The following is a 20,029-nucleotide window of genomic DNA, read 5'->3' on the forward strand; positions in this document are numbered from 1 at the left end:
AAGGATTATAGAGTCCTGTAGCATTAGGGCTGGTTGATTTGCAACTTTTTTCAGAAAATCAACATAGCATTGGTGATGATAGTTGGGATTTGATGTGATAAGAACAGATACCAAAAATTAGATTCCTATCTTGACCAGAAAATTGAGCATTTAATTTTAAAAATCGTGTAGAAAAATGCTGAGAAATCCTTCATTTTCATAGCATTTTACAACACTGACTGAAATTTCACTATTTTTACAAAAAATTAAAATTAAAATTGATATATTTATATGAAATACATTGAAAGAAATATAAATACATGTATTATAATTTTAATTATGAATCACAATTCGCAAAATATCAACTTTTACTGAATTGATTAAACAAAAATTGTAAAAAAGCTAATTAGCAACTAAGTCTTTAAAATTTCATAATTCAAAAAGATATGTGGAGATGTATTACATAATATAACAACTTGATACAAGTTACAGAACCATGTATTTTAATTTTTTTATTAAATGCAATAATAAAAACTGTTATAATAGAATTGCTCTGTATAATTTCCTTTTGAGGAAAATGAACGTCTAATTTGCTGGAACAATGACTTTGTAATAATGTGTCTATGTCTTGCTCCCTGCTTATTTACAACTTTTTGAGAAAAAAAAAAATCAATCAATGACTGAAAAAGATTACTGCTATCCATTGCAAAATGGATAGCAGTAATCTTTTTCAGTCTTTTATTTTTTTCTTAGTTGTTCATTACTTCTGGAAAAAAAAAACAGCACAAAAAAAAAACACAATTATTTGAAAACACTTTTTAAAATATTTTTGTGATGTAATATGAATAAAACTGACTATTCTTTGGGCAAATTGAGAAAACTAATAACATTTAATGAATAAATTTTTATTTATTTAATGGACAAAATCGCTTGAATGCTTTCTTCTCTCACACCCAATTCATCTGAGTTTATCATCGATATTATTATTATTGGTTTTGATCTCAAACCAACTAACTGCATACACTTGAATGATAAATTTGACCAGAATGTTTAATTTATCATAGTGTTTGAGGATAGACACCTCTGGTCCATAAACACATTAAGAGTGCAATTTTCTAAGCTGCATATCTTAGGTTAACTTCTCCACAAGAAATGTCAACAACATACTCAAAAAGTAGCCTCTGGTCTTCACTTAAATTATTTGTTTCTTCTGCTGTCAGATAATGATGATCGGAAGGGGCACTAATTTTTTAGAATTTTTCTTGAGGCAAATCTTGATAATTAATGAGACAAAGTTTCCCCAAAGGACCAGTAAATGTTATTAGACTTTTTGTTGTTCCATCAATTAATTTAAAAATTGCTCTAAATGGCAGTTCTTCTAATCGAACCCGAAAATTTCAAAATTTGCATGTTTAATAATAGAGCCAGATTACATAATAAATATCAATATATTATTTTATTTTCCACAAAAATGGAACATAATTGCAGGTGAATCTATAGAATTAATTTTACCTCCTTGTTAGGAGAACAAGTGCAGACTATGTTAATATTTAGTAGCATAGTCCTTCTGTAATGTGACAGCCCGAAATCTTTTGGGAATTCTTTGAATTAGACTGCAGCAATACTCCGGGGAAAGGGCATCCCACTTTTCTTTAATTTTTGTCCAAAGTTCTTCCAAATTTCAAATTTTATTGTGTAGCTGTTGCTTGATGTAATGCCATACGTTTTCGATAGGACTGACGTCTGGAGCTTGTGCAGGCCAATCCAAACACAGAATATCATGCTCTTCCAGGAACCTCTTGATATTGCCAGCTGTATGAATGGGAGCATTATCCCACATGAAGATGAGATTATCATCCAAATTCCGACCAAAGTAGGGTAGAAAATGCTCAGTCAACATATTGATGTACTTGGTCGAATTAATTCGACCTTGCAAGCGAACTATAGGCCCTGGTACTAATAATGCCCCACACCAAAACTAAATCTTCACCATGTTGCAGCGTTGAAACTGAGCACCTAGGATTAAATTTGTCTTTCCTCCGACGGATGTACTGCCTAACATGACTGCCTAGTCTATTGAACTTGCTTTCATCGCTAAAAAGCACTTTTGACCAATATGAAGAGTCATGATGTACAGACGGCGCTTTCTGTTCTTTACAGAAATCATTGGCTTGTGTCTTGCAACATATCCTCACAAATTAAATTCCTTTAATCTGATCTTGATAGTAGAAAGAGAGCACTTTTTAACAAGATTGCACTGTTGGATTTGGGGAGCTGTTTCAAATCTGTTTCTTAGGCTGCGGATCTTGATAGCATTGTCTTCCCTTTTAGAAGTAACTCTAGGACAACCAGATTTAGGGGCATCACGAACACTGCGAGTGTTTTGGTGCTTTTGCACACTCTTTCATACCGTTTTCTCATCACATTCAATCTGTGGCCGATTTTTCGATTGGATAAACCAGAAAGGTGGAGATCAATGAGCTCCTGACGATAACTAAGAGAAAATTATGGCATATGGACTAAATGTTACGTTGTATAACCTGGAACAACAACAATTACAATTGGAGATGCTTTGTTGCCTGTTGGTGGATATTTTAAACTGATTTAGGGACGATAATTTAAGCTGGTTTTAAGCGAATTTGTTGCTGCAGACTTTCTTTTTGCCTCCTCAATTTGAGTTATTTTTTTAAATTGACGTGAACACTAGAATATTTCAATTAAAAGTTAAATATGAACAGGTAAAATTATAGAGGAATAAAAGGCAAATCAAACGAGGTATAGGTTGTATAAACAGTTACATTAAATTTACCTTAAATTTGCAGTTTTTGAAAAATTACAAGTGTGGACTTTCTTTTTGCCGGCACTGTATATTGACTTTCTGTGTTATTTAACATTCCTATAACAAGGGCAATTGTGGATTAACTGCTTGCCAAATACTAATTAATTCCTTAGTAATTAACTTAGAAATTTCACTATTTTTTAAGTGGGGACAACTGTTTTTGAGGAAATAATTAAACTGGATGACTTGTCATGAAGTTGGGGATGCTGTTTCATCCAAACGACAAAGTGGAGCAGCAAATTTTGTTAACCACGGGCTAAAACTGAATGTCATATTTTTACTGATATTCTAATCTGAAAAGTAAAATAAATAAATGGATTATAACTGAAGGAAACTGTTTTAAGTTTTCTTTCAGTTTCATATGTAAAAAAATAAGTTCTAGTTATAAGAAATAATGAAAAACTTTGTAGAATTGAATTAGATGTATTGAAGAGAGAGGACCAAACCAAATCAGAGGCATAACAGTGTTTAGTTTAGACATTTTTAGCAGACTTTACCTCCTCTTTCGATAACATGAATTTATCCATAAAAAGATTCATTCTTGCTGTAGCTATTTTAAATGAGTCTTTAGAGTTTGAAAAATCAGTGCTTGTGCATCTATGTTACCATGCTATTTTTAAAAGTATTTTCAAGTTAAATTTAATTTTTATGATATTTTTGTTTATTATATTGTTAGGTGAAAGTACAGAACACACCATCCCATCCTCCCCATGTTGGGTTTTTTTTTTACATAGGAATCACCACTTATCAAGGCTCAGAGACAATTCGAAGATAAGGTTAAGAGTGTACAGTAGTCAATTGGACAATATAGTAATCGTTAGTAATGGAAATCCAGTAAATTTGTTAACTTAAGTGGAACGACTCATCAAGAACTTGTTTATGTTGGACTTGAAGACAATCAGATTGTAGTCAGCTGGAAAGCAGGAAAGCGGAAGACAGTTCCACAGGCGTGCACTTCTAAGAAAGAAGCTTTGTTCATGGAATCTACGTTTAGGTTTAGGCACAGATAAAGAGTGGAGGGAATTATTGATAGCGTTTTCAGCTAGACGAGTGTTTCTTGTGAAAGTTTGGGGAGGGGGGACCATAGATTGAAGCTCAGTCGAACACTTTCCATGAAAATAACGATAAAGCAGAGACAGACTTCTGTAAGATAGAGGTTGCAGGGGAGAGAAAAGGACATCTCCTACGAGGCTACGAAGTCTATTTTGAACTCTATCAAGGCAGGACAAGTCTTTTCTAGCAGCTCCTGCCCAGATGTGGCAACAGTACTCTATCCTTGGATGTACCTGGCTCTTATATAGATAGAGAATTGCATTAGCAGTGAAATATCTACTGGAGCGATAGAAAGATCCCACCAATTTCCCAACGGCCTTGGCAACAGATTTGATGTACGTGTTCGATTTCAGATCAGGAGTAAAGTTCAAGCCCAGAAGCTTGTCAAAACATGAAGCCTCCCCAAGATGAGAGCCATTCATTTCAATTGATGCCAGATGGCGATCAAAACGTTGATGATGTAAAGAATAAAGCTTGGTTTTAGATGCATTAAAAGTAACCAGCCATTCCTTTCCCCATTGTACCGCGTGCTCAAGATCAGAGGAGAGAGAATCAGAGAGAACTTGGTCGTTTACCAATAATGTGAGCTTCTGATTTTTGTCCATTAACTACTACTATTATGAACCTATCAGAGAGAAATCATTTAATAATTGAGGAGACATTTCCAGCTATACCATAGCTGGAGATCTTGTGAAGTAAACCTTTATGCCATACCCTATCAAAGGGTTTTGATATGTCAAGAGCAATTGCCCTAGAAAAGTTACCTCCATCGAGAGATTCGCTAATTCTATGAAATATAATTGTAAGCACATCTGCTGTAGATCTAGCAGAATGGAAACCATATTGTGTCACTAAGAAGGTTATTTTTGCTGAGATGGTTGATTACTTCTCTATTTAACAGATTCCAGCAACTTACTCATGATGCACAGGAGACTTATTGGCCTGTACTGAGAGGGGGATGAACGATCACCTGAATTCTTAAATACAGTGCATACTGATGAGATTTTCCAGGGTGATGGGAAGCAATTCTCCTTAAGACAACATTTAAACAGTTTTGTAAATATGGGTGCTAGTTCTGGTTGAAGTTTTTTGCGTACTATAACTGGAATACCATCAGGACCGGCTGCTTTACTGGAATCAAGGTTTTTTATTAGCTTGGCGACATCACGTACAGATATTTGTATATCACATAGTGTGTTTTTTGATACAAGAGGAAATATTGGGGGTTGGCGGCCTTGGTCGCAAAATGTAGAATTAGCTGCAAAATTCTTGGCAAAGAATTTGGCTTTGTCTGAAGCTGACGAGATTACCTCAGGTCCATTGATGATAGTTGGGATAGAGCACACGCTTCTGTTCAGGATTCTGTTTGCTATTTGCCAAAACTGGTGGGAACCAAGCTGCTGTTCAGCTACTTTGGACTTGACGGACTGAGCATACAACTAACTCTCTTGCATTCTTTATTACTTTTTTTACAATGGTTGCTGGCAGTCCTGAAAGCGGCTTTAGTCTTCATACATCTATTACGTTGGAAGCAATGGAAAAAGTGATTTTTGTGCTTAATGGCAGCAGCACATTCTGGGGAGAACCATGGCTGGCTGTTAGATTTTTGCTGGAACTTTTTTGAGGGCATGAAACGGTCTATACCTACAATTAACCATTCCTTCAGGTCTGATACTATTGATGACATATCCTTTTTAAACATGGAACGCATAGATATATTGTATGATGGAGAGGTACGTTTGAGGACTTATTACATTTCATTTTTACCTTAACTGATACAACAGAGTGGTCGGAAGATCCAAGAGAAGACAGAACGGAAATTGAACATAGTTCAGGGCAAGTTGTGAGAAAAAGGTCTAGGAGACTCGCATACTGACCGTCAGTGTCGGGCACACGGGTGGGTCGTGAACAATCTAAATGAGGTCGTAAGCAATGGAGAAATCATGACAGAACCTCCCCTCATCGGTTTTGTTCGAGTGGGTTTACCATTAACCATGATATTTTTAAATCATAAAGTTATTTTAGCACAATAACATAGATGTACAAGTACCAAAAAACCTTCAAGCAGTTTATTTACTCATATTAACCTTTGTGAGTTATCTTATTTTAAAACTATAATTGTAGAAGAAAAATGTTTAAAAACAATTACTCCCTAAAACTAAAAGAAATAAAAATTTGCCACTAATTTTCTGCAAAGTATTTTTTTTTTATTAACTAGAAAAACTTGAAAATTTACATGGTTATGTTTTCTAGAGAATGTGTAAAATAAAATTGTATGTGCTAGTTTTAATATAAAACTGAAGTATTACCTTTTTTTAATAAAAATTTCAAATAGAATTTGATGTGAAATATTAGGTTGGTGCAAAAATAATGTTTTTTGATGTTCGTTTGAACATCAAAAAATGACATTATTTTTGCACCAACGTAATAGAAAAACAAATTTAAAACAATAAAACAAATATGTTTTAATTCACTGCAGGCACTTAAAATATAATAATATATATATTTTTTTTTTTTTACATGGAGTTCACCACTTATCAAGGCCCAATGGCCACTCAGGGATAAGGGTTATTGTGTGTACAGTAATCAAAGGGATAGTGTAGCAATAGTATTGGAGAATTTGTAAGGTGTCATTACTTGGGGGGGGGCGGTTCATCAGGAATTTGTTTGTGTTGGACTTGACGACATCCAGTTTGAAGTCGGGAGGGAAACAGGCAAGCGGAACAGAGTTCTACAGGCGCGCAGTTCTAAGAAAGAAGCTTTGTTCATGGTATCTACGTTTTGATTTAGGCACAGATAGGGAGTGGGGAAAATTATTGCCGGTGGTTTCAGCTAGTCGGGTGTTTTTTGAAAAAGATTGGCGAGGGGGGACCAGAGAATGGAGCTCAAACAAGCACCTGCCATGGAAATAACGATACAACAATGACAGGCTTGCTACGTCTCTTCTGTGGGAAAGAGGTTGCAGGGTAGAGAAAAGGGTATCCCCTCCAAGCCACGGAGTCTATTTTGTACTCTGTCAAGGCAGAATAGGCTGTTATTTTTAAACAAGTCTTTTTCGTTTTTACTTTCGAAATAATTAAGCCTAAAGCGTAATGCTTTCAAATTAAATAATAAACAAACGTTAATTTTTAATAGCAATAACGAGTGTGTTTGCAACGGTGAAATCTAAAATGTTCCCCAAAAAGTTATTTAAATGAAAAAGCCAACTTTGGTCGCTATTATTTAAAAAACATAATTTTGCCTTTACAGTTAATATTTATTTTATTAATTCATTATCCTCACTGATTTTATTTAAAAATGTAGTTTAAAACATATTCTAAATAATGATTCCATTTTCTTAACAATACGGATTGTTTGGATGACGGAATGTTCTTCACAATTCACCGAAGAACTTAATAGCTTCAATTTTTCAACTTTTAAAGTCATTTCCTCAAGCAAAGATAACGGTTTTGCAAAAAATATTTTGTGTGGGGTCTTTTCTATGTCAAACCCCAACTATCATCACCATTGTATCACCGGGGTTCCAAAATTGAACTGCCTACTGTAGCATGAGAAAGAAGGTCGGGTGTGAAGATAGCCACATTGGCTTGTGGTACTCACATTAGCCTGTAGCCAAAGGGGCCTAGGCGCTGTCTGCTGCCAGCCAGAGCAAGAAGAGAGTGTTGCCGGTTTCACCTTTTATACACTCAGTCACATGACCGAGAGCTTGCTTGTAATTGGACAAGCCAGGAAGATGGTAGATTTAAAATCTCGAGCTGCAAAATTTCGCCCCTGCCTGTTTTTGTAGCAATTTTCAACTTATTGTCACAGATGGACACAAAAAAAACTTTCTTTCGCTAAACAATCCAACAAGGAGGTATTTGTATACCCCCTTGTTGGATTGTTGTTGCTTTTCAGTGAAAAGAAATTTTTTTTTGTGAGATAATTTTGCGAGGGGAATGTTTTTTTGTCGCAGAAAATATTAAAACTACATGCGTACAAATATTATCAAGTTAACCCATTTTACTTTTACTTTATTGCCATCGATATTTACACCATGTGCATTAATGGTGTCGAGTTGACCCATGTTGTTGTTGCTGTTGTTTAAATATCTGAAGTGCATGTTTAAGGCACAGAGATTGTAAGAGAAAAAAAAGGGCAGCATAGACAAAAGTGAAAGTCCAGCCCAGATGTTAGAGTGTTTTTGTACATGAAGAAAGTGTTCTTGTTTTTAAGCTGGTGTTTTTTATATGGAGCTGTTGTGAAAAAAGGATTTTTCTTTGTTTTGTTCGTTTTGGGGGAATCGTATCCAGTTTAAACGTTTTATTATTTTCAGTAAAAATGTGTTCAGTATTTCTAGTAAAATGTGTTTCGGCTAAAATTTTTTTAGTTTTTTTTTTTTTTATGTGACACATGTCTGTTTTAAAATGTTTTTAGTTTTTTTTTTTATGTGACACATGTCTGTTTTAAAATTTTTTTAGTTTTTTTTTTTTTATGTGACACATGTCTGTTTTAAAATGTTTTTAGTTTTTTTTTTTTATGTGACACATGTCTGTTTTAAAATGTTTTTAGTTTTTTTTTTTATGTGACACATGTCTGTTTTAAAATGTTTAAGCTTTTTTAGTTTAAAGTGTAAGACAAGAATGTTTAGTTTTTCTTTTTGGTAAAAAGAATTTCTGATGGTAGAACTGTGTTCTAGTGGCTTCTCAGTGATGAGTAAGTGACATTTGAAGATGTTTTCGCTTTTCAGAGTAAAGTGTATCAGTTTTTTTAGGGTTTTTTTTTGTGATGAGTAAATGGTTAAACCGAATTTTTGAAAGGAAAAAAAAAATTCTCTGGCGACATGAAGTGTCAATGATACCAAAAGTTTTTGCTGCTTTTAAGAGGCTAAGAAAAACGAATATAACAAGCAAAGCGATTGGAGACTGCGTATTTCAGGGGTCACCAATGTAAAGATAAGACAAGAAAGGAAGTCTCATTTTAACATTTAAAAGCAACTTTATTTGTTATCTTTGTTAGTAGCATGTGTAAAAGAGAAATGGGTTAGTCGCTTAAAGTTTTCTTGTGTATAAGGATAAATTTAATATTATACCAGCTTGTTGAAGGATAGAATAGCTCAGTGTACACGTGTTGTAGTCAGCAGTAGTCGGGACAAAGGATTAGACAGTTCTGAGATGTAGATTAGAAAGGCCAGTTAATGAAGGAAGGAAGAGAAAAGTATTTGTGCTTACGTGTTGTAGTGGGCAGTAGGAGTGTACATCTATATGTATTGATGTGAGCATGAGAAAGAAAGTTTGTGTACATACTGCATGTGGACAAAGGATTAAAGAGTCCCGTAGCATGAGAAAGAAGGTCGTGTGCGAAGAAAGTCATGTTGGCTTGTAGTACTCACGTTAGCCTGGGGTCAAAGGGCCTAGGCGGTGTCTGCCATCAGCCAAAGGAGGGAGAAAGAGAGAGTGTTGCCGGTTTCACCTTTTATACACTCGGTCACTGAGAGCTTACTTGTGATCGGACAAACCAGGAAGACAGTAGATTTAAAATCTCAAGCCACAAGATTTCCCCCCCTGCCTGTTATTGTAGCAAATTTCGACTGCTACAATAGCCATTATGTCATGTGTATAAAAGTGTTAGGTGTGAAATATTTTAAAGCTTATTCTATGTTATGTATGTAACAATCATGATAATAAATTTGAATCTTGTAAGCAATAATGGCAACAGCAGAAACATTGTTGAATAAGAAACATTTATAACAAATAATCAGAAATTCAGAAATTATGCAAGAATTTAAAATTGAAGGGATAAAAGTATACAGGAAACACAAAGCCGAGTTTTAGGAATTTTTTAGTGCAGAGAAGGAGTGATTTGTTATTTTGGGAATACCGATTATTTTATTAATTAGTCAACATGACATTGTCTGTGGAGTATTTACACTTTCATTTCATCCAGATTCTACAGTATTTCTGTAAAACTCCAAATAATAAATTAAAGTTTGAATTTTTAAGTAAAGTGATATTTATTTTCTGATATCAAAGTTTTAAATTGAATAGAAGCAGGTAGTGGATGCTGAAAATGTACAAAGCAAATTAATTGGTAAAAAAATATCAAATGTAAGGATGTCAATTTGGCCACAGTTAAAGGCAGTAACTGAACCTTAAGATTGAAGAAAATAAAGCATTCAGTTTGAATATTAGCAACTATGACAAAAGGCACCTAAAACAGGTTAAAATGGACAAAATGAGGATAATGGTTATGAAATATAAATTTGTATTACTTGCATTGTAGAAGAATTAATGCAAATTAAATTCATGTATTTCATACAAATAAAGTATTTATGTTTTATTTACCAAACTTTAGAAGATTTAAAAGTTTGTATAACAGTAAAATGAGTACTAAAAATATTTTGGGTGCAAATATTTTTAGCACATGTAAAGTGTTGATGTGTGAGTATGAACAGTTCTGTGTATGTCTCTCCCACAAGTTGTTTTCAGTAATGCTTATTTGATGTGAAGAGCATATACATTGTGCACACTGCAATGCATTATATTTGTTGCAGTGACACTTTGTTGGTACAAGACTAGACCACTGAATGTTTGTGGTTTCTTTCATTGCTTTTGTTTTGGTGAAGAAATTTTTTACTTTGCTCATTGAAATAAATTTTGTTTGAAATAACTCACCTCAGAGGAAAGAAGGGATTCTTTTATCAAATGCAGATTTTTATTTCTTTTATTTCTCTCTTTGTTCATCAGTTGCATCATCTTTCTGCGCATCTTCATTTTCAGAAATACTTTGACAAAAATAGCACCACCAATAAGCATGTAGATTCCTGGCCATGCCGTAGTCCAAAGCTCACTCAAATATGGCCAAGACAACTCCATATTTGGTTTCATTTTCTAAGAAATCAGAAAAACAGAAAATATTATGAAACAATAATGATTTTCGGGAGAAAACTTGTTTTTAATAGTACAAGAATATTTTAATTCTATAATAAAAGATTTGAGACTTTAGCAGAAGTGCATTTCCATAAATTAGACATAAAAAAAATACAAGCAGTCATTGATTAAAGAACTTTCTACCATTTTGAAAAAGTTACTTTTTCTCCTTGAGAAGATTTATGAGATTAAAGAGTATTTTCATATAGACTATCAATTACATGCAGAGAAATGGTACATGCACACACAAACAGTAGTGGGGAAAAAATCATAAAATCCTCTCGAAGAACAAATGGATATATGGGTCAAGAAGGATGGAAAATGTTAAAATACAAAGTGATTTGCAATGATTATAAAAAGAGGTAGAGAGTGCTGAAAATCTTACAAATAAACTTTTTATTACAAGTGAGAAAATTCCTAGTGAGTATATAATAATATTAATAAAGGTAATAATGATATTAATGTGATGATGATGAAGGGTGTATGTGTGTGCATGTTCTTTACACCAAAAATTAGTTATACAAAACAATATTTTAAATGGAAATAAATAATAACATTTATCTCATCTAGAATTCAATTGTTTTGACAAATCTTGACTGAAACAATTCACTTGAGATAAATAAAGTAAAAATTAAATTTGTTATTGAGTTAGGAATTGCATAGTAATAAAATTTTTGATGAATACAACCAGCTGATCAACCAGATAGTTTTCCAGTTTTCATAAACAATAAGGATGCATCCGTGTTTATCTTTTCAAAGGAAACATTGTTAGGTAGTCCACTGGAGATAGATGATGTCAACATTAATAAGAACTATGTTTTTTGTTTTTTTTTACAAAAGAGTCATCACTTATCAAGGCCCAGAGTCCACTTGAAGATAAGGGTTAATGAGTGTAAGGGAAAATGTCATAGTAATCGTTAGTAAGGGAAATTTGGTAAATTAGATTACTTAAGGGAATGGCTCATCAAGAACTTGTTTACGTTGGACTTGAAGACGACCATATTGTAGTCAGTTTGAAATAGAAAAACGGAATGGAGTTCTACTGGTGTGCAGTTCTAATAAAGAAGCTTTGTTCATGGAATTTATGTTTAGGTTTAGGGTCAGATAAAGAGTGGGGGAAATTATTGATAGTGGTTTCAGCTAGACGAGTGTTTTTCATGAAAATCAGGTCAGGGGGACCATAGATTTAGAGCTCAGATGAGCACTTGCCATGAAAGAAATTGCAGAGAAGAGAAAAAGGCATCCCGCATTAGGCTATGAAGTCTATTTTGAACTCTGCTTCTAGCAGCTTTTTCTGCCTAGATGTAACAACAGTACTCCATCCTTGAACATACTTGGTTCTTATATAGATCAGCAATCAGATATCTACTGGAGTGATAGAGCGATCCTACCATTTTTCCAGCAACCTTGGCAACAAATTTGATGTACGTGTTCGATCTCAGATCAGACCTAGAAGCTTGTCAAAACCTAGAGACCCCTCCTCTCCCAATCAGAAATTATGTATGTATATATATATATATATATATATATATATATATATATATATATATATATAAAGGAAATGCAACAAAACCACAACAGAAATGCTGAGTAACTGAAAAACATGAAAGAAAACTTTCAGGAAAGTGAAGAAAGAACAGAAACCAAGATAAATGAAAAAAACACTCACGGGAATCTAAGAAAAATGGCACACTGGAAAGCATTGAAATATATGCATACTACTTTAAAAAAATTAATGATATGAAAAATTAATACAAAACCTGAGAAATAAAGATGACCAAAGAACTACATTAAAAGAAACAAAGATGACACATTATGACTACATTATAAAAGAAAGAAAGATAACCAAAGAACTACATTAATACAAAAAGACACAGGGAAGAAAATGATCCTAAGCAACTACAGATCAATAGCCTGCCTATTAATCGTTTGAAAAATCCTAATGGCACAATTGAGTACAGACTTACCACACCCTGAATAATTGTGGAATATACTCTGAAGAACAGAAAGGGTGACAAAAAGAGAAAAGAGGACCCATAAGCTGCAATACATAGATCAAAAGATCTTAAAGAAGGTTAAAAAATATGGAAAAAAGTCATGGCATAGATTGACCATAAGAAACCCAAGATAGAATCCGCTAAACATAGATAATTGAATGCATAAGGATGCAAAAGATATCCCATGAAATTATCACAACTACTTATTACAACTACTGTTAATTATAGCCATGATACCACTCAACAATATACCTAAGAAGTGTAATGCTGGATACAAATTCAGAGACATAAAATCAATAAACAAAATAATGAATAAGAATAAATCAACTCATGTATATAGATGACCTAAAGCTATTTGCAAAAAACACAAAAAACAAAAACAAACATGAATTTGAAAAGCTGACAAACAAGTAGAATCCTTAGGACATTCGAATCCCTAGTAAAAATTCAAAAAAAAAAGATGAAAAGGTAGCAAAGTGCATGGAACTACCTAACAGGTTGTAAGGGCACTAGAACAGTTTGAACATGCAGACCAATTGACACAAGCCAGAAACACTATTTAAAAATGAAAATGACAAAATCCAATGAAACATGGAGGCATAAACAAACTCGTTCAAGCAAAAAGACTAGAAAATAAGAAGGAAAAAACTGCCAAATCATAAATTTCACCGTCCTTGGGCAAAGATCAAGGAGGCAGAAAAATGAAGCAAATACAAGAGAACTGAACAGAATATGGAATATGAAGAAAATCAATACTTGTACCAATAATTGTAGAATAACCTGAAAAAGAAAATAAAACAAAAAAACTAGGAGAAATTGAGATAAATGGAAGACTGTACAAGAATGGCAATGATAGAAAACAGCCAAAATATGAAGGACAATCCTTTAATATGGAACCCAACTAACATAATCAACAAGTGATAATTTTAAATGAAAAAAAAGACAGAAGAAACATCAAATGAGCCCAAGTGAAGTGGAAACTGCAGAAAAGACAATAAAATTCTCTCCCCCCTTCCACACACACAAAATAAATTCTCAGACATGCACACATGCATGTGATGAAACCAACTTCAGCTAGTATCACACAAAACTGCCGTGATGGTTCAAGAAGGATGAAAAGATAAGGAGGGAGAGCACCAACCAGACCTCCACTAGAAGGGTGCTGAGAGTACGAGAACCTTAAGGATGCTTACTGCCACTCAATCTCAGAAACTTAATTATTAAACTATTATGATAATCCAAAGTGAAAATTGTTGGAAATCTGTAGAGACTTCTCACTCAAACTCCAGAGAATACCACTTGTTAATAGCAATGAGCAATCACTGATAATGACTTAGTGAGTAAAAAGTAAAAAAATAAAATAATAAATTAATAAATAAAATATTAAAAAAAAAAAAATGGAGCAATATGTTTTAATAACTAATTTAGCAAAAAATAAAACCAGTCAAGATTCACCCCCCCCCTCTTCTTCCTCCACTCAAATGCCATCAAGCAACTTATATATAAAGTGTCTAGCCATTTAAGACACAGTCTGGTCTGAAAAAACTACCCTGTTAAAAAGAAGGTGGGAACATAATGGAAATTGCAAAAGAACTTATACTAAGTGATTACTTATATATAATTATTTTTTGTGAGTGTGTGGTCTATGCGTGGTCACAGATCCAATGTGACCTGTGCTCGTCCTTCACAGGGAATCCTTCGTTAGGTATTTCAGTGTAGTAGGACCCATTGATTGATTTGGTCAGAGTCGATTTCACCTTCGGGTTGATATGCCGCTGGAAGTGAATAAATCTCATGCACACAAAAGAAAGACAGGCTTGGTTAACTATTCTACTGGTTAATTCAAGATAGATATTTACTTTTTTTTTTTTTTTTTTTAACATGGGGGTCAGCACTTATCAAGGCCCAGAGGCCACTCGAGGATAAAGGTTAATAGATATACATTAGTCATTGTGATTTTAGTGTACTAAACATTAGTGGAATTTTGTAACTTGGATTACTTAGGGAGACGGTTCAATAAGAACTTGTTCACGTTGGACTTGAAGACAATCAGATTGTAGTCAGCTGGAAAGCAGGCAAATGGAATAGAGTTCCACAGGCGAGCAGTTCTAAGAAAGAAGCCCTGTTCATGGAATCTACGTTTAGGTATAGGCACGGATAAAGAGTGTGGATAATTGTTGATACTGGTTCTGGAAGACGAGTGTTTTTCGTGAAAGTCTGGCGAGGGGGGACCAGAGATCGAAGTTCAGATGAGCACCTGCCATGAAAATAACGATAAAGCAGAAGCAGGTTCGCTACATCTCTTCTGTGGAAAAGAGGTTGCAGGGGAGAAAAAAGGGCATCCCCCACTAATCTACGAAGTCTATTTTGAACTATGTCAAGACAGAATAAGCTGCTTCTAGCAGCTTCTGCCCAGATGTGGCAGCAGTATTCCATCGTTGGCCGAACCTGGCTTTAATATAGGTAGAGAATTGCATCAGGAGTGAGATATCTACTGGAGCGGTAGAAGGATCCCACCATCTTTCCAGCGACTTTGGCAATTGATTTGATATACGTGTTCCATTTCAGATCGGGAGTAAAAATCAAGCCCAGAAGCTTGTCAAAACATGAAGCCTCCCCAAGACGAGAGCCATTCATTTCAATTGATGGCAGCTAGGCAGCAGAGCATTGATGATGTAAAGATAGAAGCTTGGTTTTAGATGCATTAAAAGTAACCAGCCACTTCTTTCCCCATTGTACCACGTGCTCAAGATCAGACGAGAGAGAGTCAGAGAGAACTTGGTTCTTTACGGTCTTCGAAGTGCTTCCATAGATGGTAGTGTCGTCAGCATAAATGTCTATGAAAGATCTAAGGATGTGGTCTGGAAGATCATTGATGTAGATCAGGAAGAGAATTGGACCCAGGATGGACCCCTGACGGACTCCAGCATTAATACTGAGAGCCTCTGATTTCTGCCCATCAACCACTACTCTTAAGAACCTATCAGAGAGAAAGGATTTAATAGTTGAGAAGACATTTCCAGCTATACTATGACTGGAGATCTTGTGAAGTAGGCCTTTATGCCATACCTTATCAAAGGCCTTTGATATGTCAAGAGCAATTGCCCTAGTGAGGAAGCCTCCATCGAGGGATTCGCCAATCCTATGAGATATAACTGTAAGCATGTCTGCTGTTAATCTAGCAGAACGGAAACCATATTGCATGTCGCTAAAAAGGTTATTTTTGCTGAGATGATTGACTACTTCCTTGTTTAGCACAGATTCCAGCAACTTACTCATGATGCATAGGAGACTTATTGGTCTGTACTGATAGGGAGATGAGCGATCACCTGAGTTCTTAAATACAGGGCATACTGATGAGATTTTCCAAGGTGTTGGGAAGGATTTCTCCTTAAAACAAGGCTTAAATAACTTGGTAAGTATGGGCGCTAGTTCTGGTTGAAGCCTTTTGAGCACTATGAGTGGAATGCCATCAGGACCAGTTGCTTTATTGTTTATCGTTTTTGATTAGCTTGTCAACGTCGTGTACAGATATTTGTATGTCACTTAGCATGTTTTCTGATATACAAGGGAATACTGGGGGTTGGCGGCCTTGGTCGTAAAGGGTAAAATTAGCTGCAAAGTTCTTGGCAAAGAGATTGGCTTTGTCTGATGCTGACAATATTAACTCAGGTCCATTGATGATAGTTGGAATAGAGCTCACACTTCTGTTGAGGATTCTGTTTGCTATTTGTCAGAACTGATGGGAATCAAGCCGCTGCTCAGCTACTTTGGACTTGACAGACTGAGCATATAACTCTCTTGCATTCTTTATTACAGTGGTTGCTGGCAGCTTTAGTCTCAGTACATCTATTACGTTAGAAGCAATGGAAAAAGTGATTTCTGTGCGCAATGGCAGCAGCACATTTTGGAGAGAACCATGGTTGGCTGTTAGGTTTTTGCTGGAACTTTTTCGAGGGTATGAAACTGTCTATGCCTACAGTTAACCATTCCGTTAGGTCTGACACTATAGAGGACACATCCTTTTTAAACATGGCACATAGAGGTACGTCTGATATAAATGTACGGAAGCTATCCCAGTCAGCCATAGAATATCGATACACTGTACGATGGAGAGGTATGTCTGAGGACCTATTACATTTTGTTTTTATCTTGACTGATACAACAGTGGAGACTGAATGGAAGATGAGCACAGCTCAGGGCAAGTTGTGAGAAAGAGGTCTAGGAGATTTGCATACTGGCCGTCAGTGTCGGGCACACGGGTGGGTCGTGAACAATCTGAGTGAGGTCGTAAGCAATGGAGAAATCGTGGCAGAACCTCCCCTCATCATCGTTCTTGTTAGAGTGAGTTAACCATTCCACATTGTGAACATTGAAGTCCCCACAGACGTGGATGTTAGCTGAGGGGTACTCAGATAGGACATGATCAATTTTCTCTGTTATGCTATTGAAGATAGTAATTCCACTGTTGTGGGGACAATAGAGTGCAAATATAAACGCAGTAGTGTCAGCAAGTGCAACTCGGAAGCACATATAAGGTAAATTAGGATCTTCTCTAGAGATGTCCTTATCACATAGAAAGTCATCTTTAATGTAGACACATACTCCATGCCCATGGCAATTTTGGGGGTCAGATTTAGAGGTTAAATTAGAGTATCCTTTAATTATGAACTCATCTAGGGAAGAAGTCGGTCTAATGGCAGTTTCGCTTAGAAATAATAGGTCTGGCTTCGTCTCCTGTAATAGAGTTTGAACCTCTGGAATGTTGGAACATAGACCCCTGATGTTGGAGAAAGTGACATGGTAGTGGAGTTCTGCGTTGGAAGTTGGAGATCTGGGTTTGATCGAGTATTTTTTCTGAAAACTTTTCATGATTGAGATTTTGGATTTGCGGAGTAGGTTGACAGACTTGCTTAGAGCAGGGCAGAGAGGGAAGGTAAAAGAAAAAGGAATTAAATTTTTTTTTATAGCACATAAGGTAAAGCCGTAACAATTACCCACTGATATGGCATCGAGAGGCCCCACTAGAAGCAACTGCATGGTCCAGAATCCATTCACCAAATGGCAATACAGCAGCCCTGGTATTTTGCACCTACTGATAGGACAGCCTCCTTAGGGGTTAAATCAAGGTTCGGGTCCCTGACTATCAGGCAGATAACGTCAGCCCAGTCGAAACGTTTACCTCCAGCACCCTTATTAGTGACATGGCCACAAGGATAGACAAAGGAATAGAGTTTCCAACATCTCTGGCAACTGTTCACAATTTGTCAGAAAAATTACTCATTGGAAAAATGAGGAGGGACAAATAAGGAGAAGCGAGAGTAACTAGAGCTGCCGAAAACGCATCCACAATGCGTTGTCTACTCTCCATTAAAAAATAAATAAATAATAAAAAAAAAGAAAAAAGGTTCAAAGGATTTATTAATATTTACTTAATATAAGTCCGTAGTTGTAATTCGAAATTAGAGATATTTGAAGATAAATTCCCCTCCCATATTTACAAATGTATTTATATTGTGGATTCGACGTAATACCGTCAGTTATAGTTACCGATTTCTTTTTTCTTGGGGGGGGGGGATATTTTAAATACCTTTGCATTTAACCACTGACTGGAATAAATATTATATTAGGCAGAGATTGAGTCAAAATAAAGAATTTTAATAAAAAGAATTTAGCACCAAAAAAAATACCAGTGGGAAAATAATCACTTGTGGAGATATTTTCCCCAGACATGTCGATTCAAAAGACGAGAAACCTTACAGAAAGTGGCGTTTGATTTGGTTTCCTTGTCAGTGACAAAATACAGTAACATACAATTATAATTCAAGATAGATATACACAATATTTACTTATATACAATTGTCCATAGTTTACAAGACTCCACTGAGCCAAAAAAATTAACAATAGACTGATTCTTCTCTCTCAAAGTGGTAGTGGAAGGATTGTGGGGAAGAGAGGTGGGTGACGACCCTTCGATGGTATTTGGCTCTCTTAGAAATCTCAGCTCAACTGTTGTGCGGGGACCCACTTATGTAGTTAGGTGACGGGGTGGGTCGAAGCTGCTTCCTGAACCAATCGCAACTAAGTACGTCACCTCAAGGGAATCCGCTATTTTCCCACATGCACCTGCGATTCTGCATACTCTCTCAGGTTTGTTTCTCACAATCGAAAAGTTATCCCCGCGACCTCTCGGTCTGGTACTGCACTCAGAGACCAACAACCCTGAGTCAGCACTCGTTGGCATTGGCAACGAAATTATATTTCGTTATATCTCTCAAAGTGACATCAAGTTGTCACGTTCACCAAAACAATAAAATTCATAACCGAAATCTTTCTTTCAGCAAGGTTGGTTGCTGTCGCCCGGGCATACAACAATACTTAACGAATAAAACAATCATATCTGCCTGGCATTCTCCAGTGTTTTGGGAGCCTCAGCCTCCCTCCATTAATCGCTCCCTAGGACGGTCACATCACAAGTGCATGCCCTGTTTATTAATGCCTTTTATGTACGTGTGATAGTGCACCTTGCCTCATATTTAGATGAAAGGTAAACGCTATCCCTGTGAGAGGATCATAGATAAAGCAATTCTGCATCTGGTCTTGCTACAAACACCCCACTATGCAAAATAACAAAAATATTGAAAACCGTAGAACCCAGAAAAAAGACCTGTGTGTCATGATCGACAGGTGCTCCCTTGTTAGCCAACATGGGGGACTTGGTCATCATCCTGTGAATGTTGGCTCTTGGAGTTTCAGGGACAAAAATATCACAGACACTAAACAGGTAAGCAAACCATCTAATTTCATGTAGCACAATAATACAAATCAAAAACAGGATAGTATCTAGTAAATAGTAAATAACCATAAGCCAAAATATGGAGGAAGGGATGACAAAAGGGAATAGACTGCTAATGGAATGTTATTACAGCAGCCACTCCAAAGAACAAGGCTATTGGAAACAAATAAAAGAGATATGGGACATGTCTACTGACTACCAGACAACAGAACAAAGAATTGCAGACCTTATTATCAAGAAAGGTTGGTTTTTAAAGCTTGAACTAATGGAAATACAATGAAAGATAAATGATGAAACAGATCACGAAACACTCCTCAGTGAAATCTCACACACAGAAATCTCAAAAAACAAAAATCCTGAAAAACATGAACACTGTGAATGTGGAAGCCGAAAATTATAAAACAACACAACTAACTGAAAAAAATCTAAAAAAATTGAAGTAGAAAACATCAGATCA

General features: G+C 35.5%; 1 protein-coding gene across 5 annotated transcripts in view; it reads right to left on the reverse strand.

The window, feature by feature from the left end:
- Positions 1–20,029, reverse strand: part of LOC145256707 (vitamin D3 hydroxylase-associated protein-like) — a 181,992-nt gene that overhangs the window by 124,087 nt on the left and 37,876 nt on the right. For all 5 annotated transcript variants that reach the window (XM_080115598.1, XM_080115596.1, XM_080115599.1 and 2 more), the window contains one exon: positions 10,525–10,740. In XM_080115598.1, the coding sequence (XP_079971724.1) occupies positions 10,525–10,737 (213 nt within the window). In that variant the 5' untranslated portion in view covers positions 10,738–10,740. The remainder of the gene's footprint in view (positions 1–10,524; positions 10,741–20,029) is intronic.

The sequence above is a fragment of the Euprymna scolopes genome, chromosome 3 (genome assembly GCF_053919585.1).
Source record: "Euprymna scolopes isolate OS-2025 chromosome 3, ASM5391958v1, whole genome shotgun sequence".
Taxonomy (NCBI): domain Eukaryota; kingdom Metazoa; phylum Mollusca; class Cephalopoda; order Sepiida; family Sepiolidae; genus Euprymna; species Euprymna scolopes.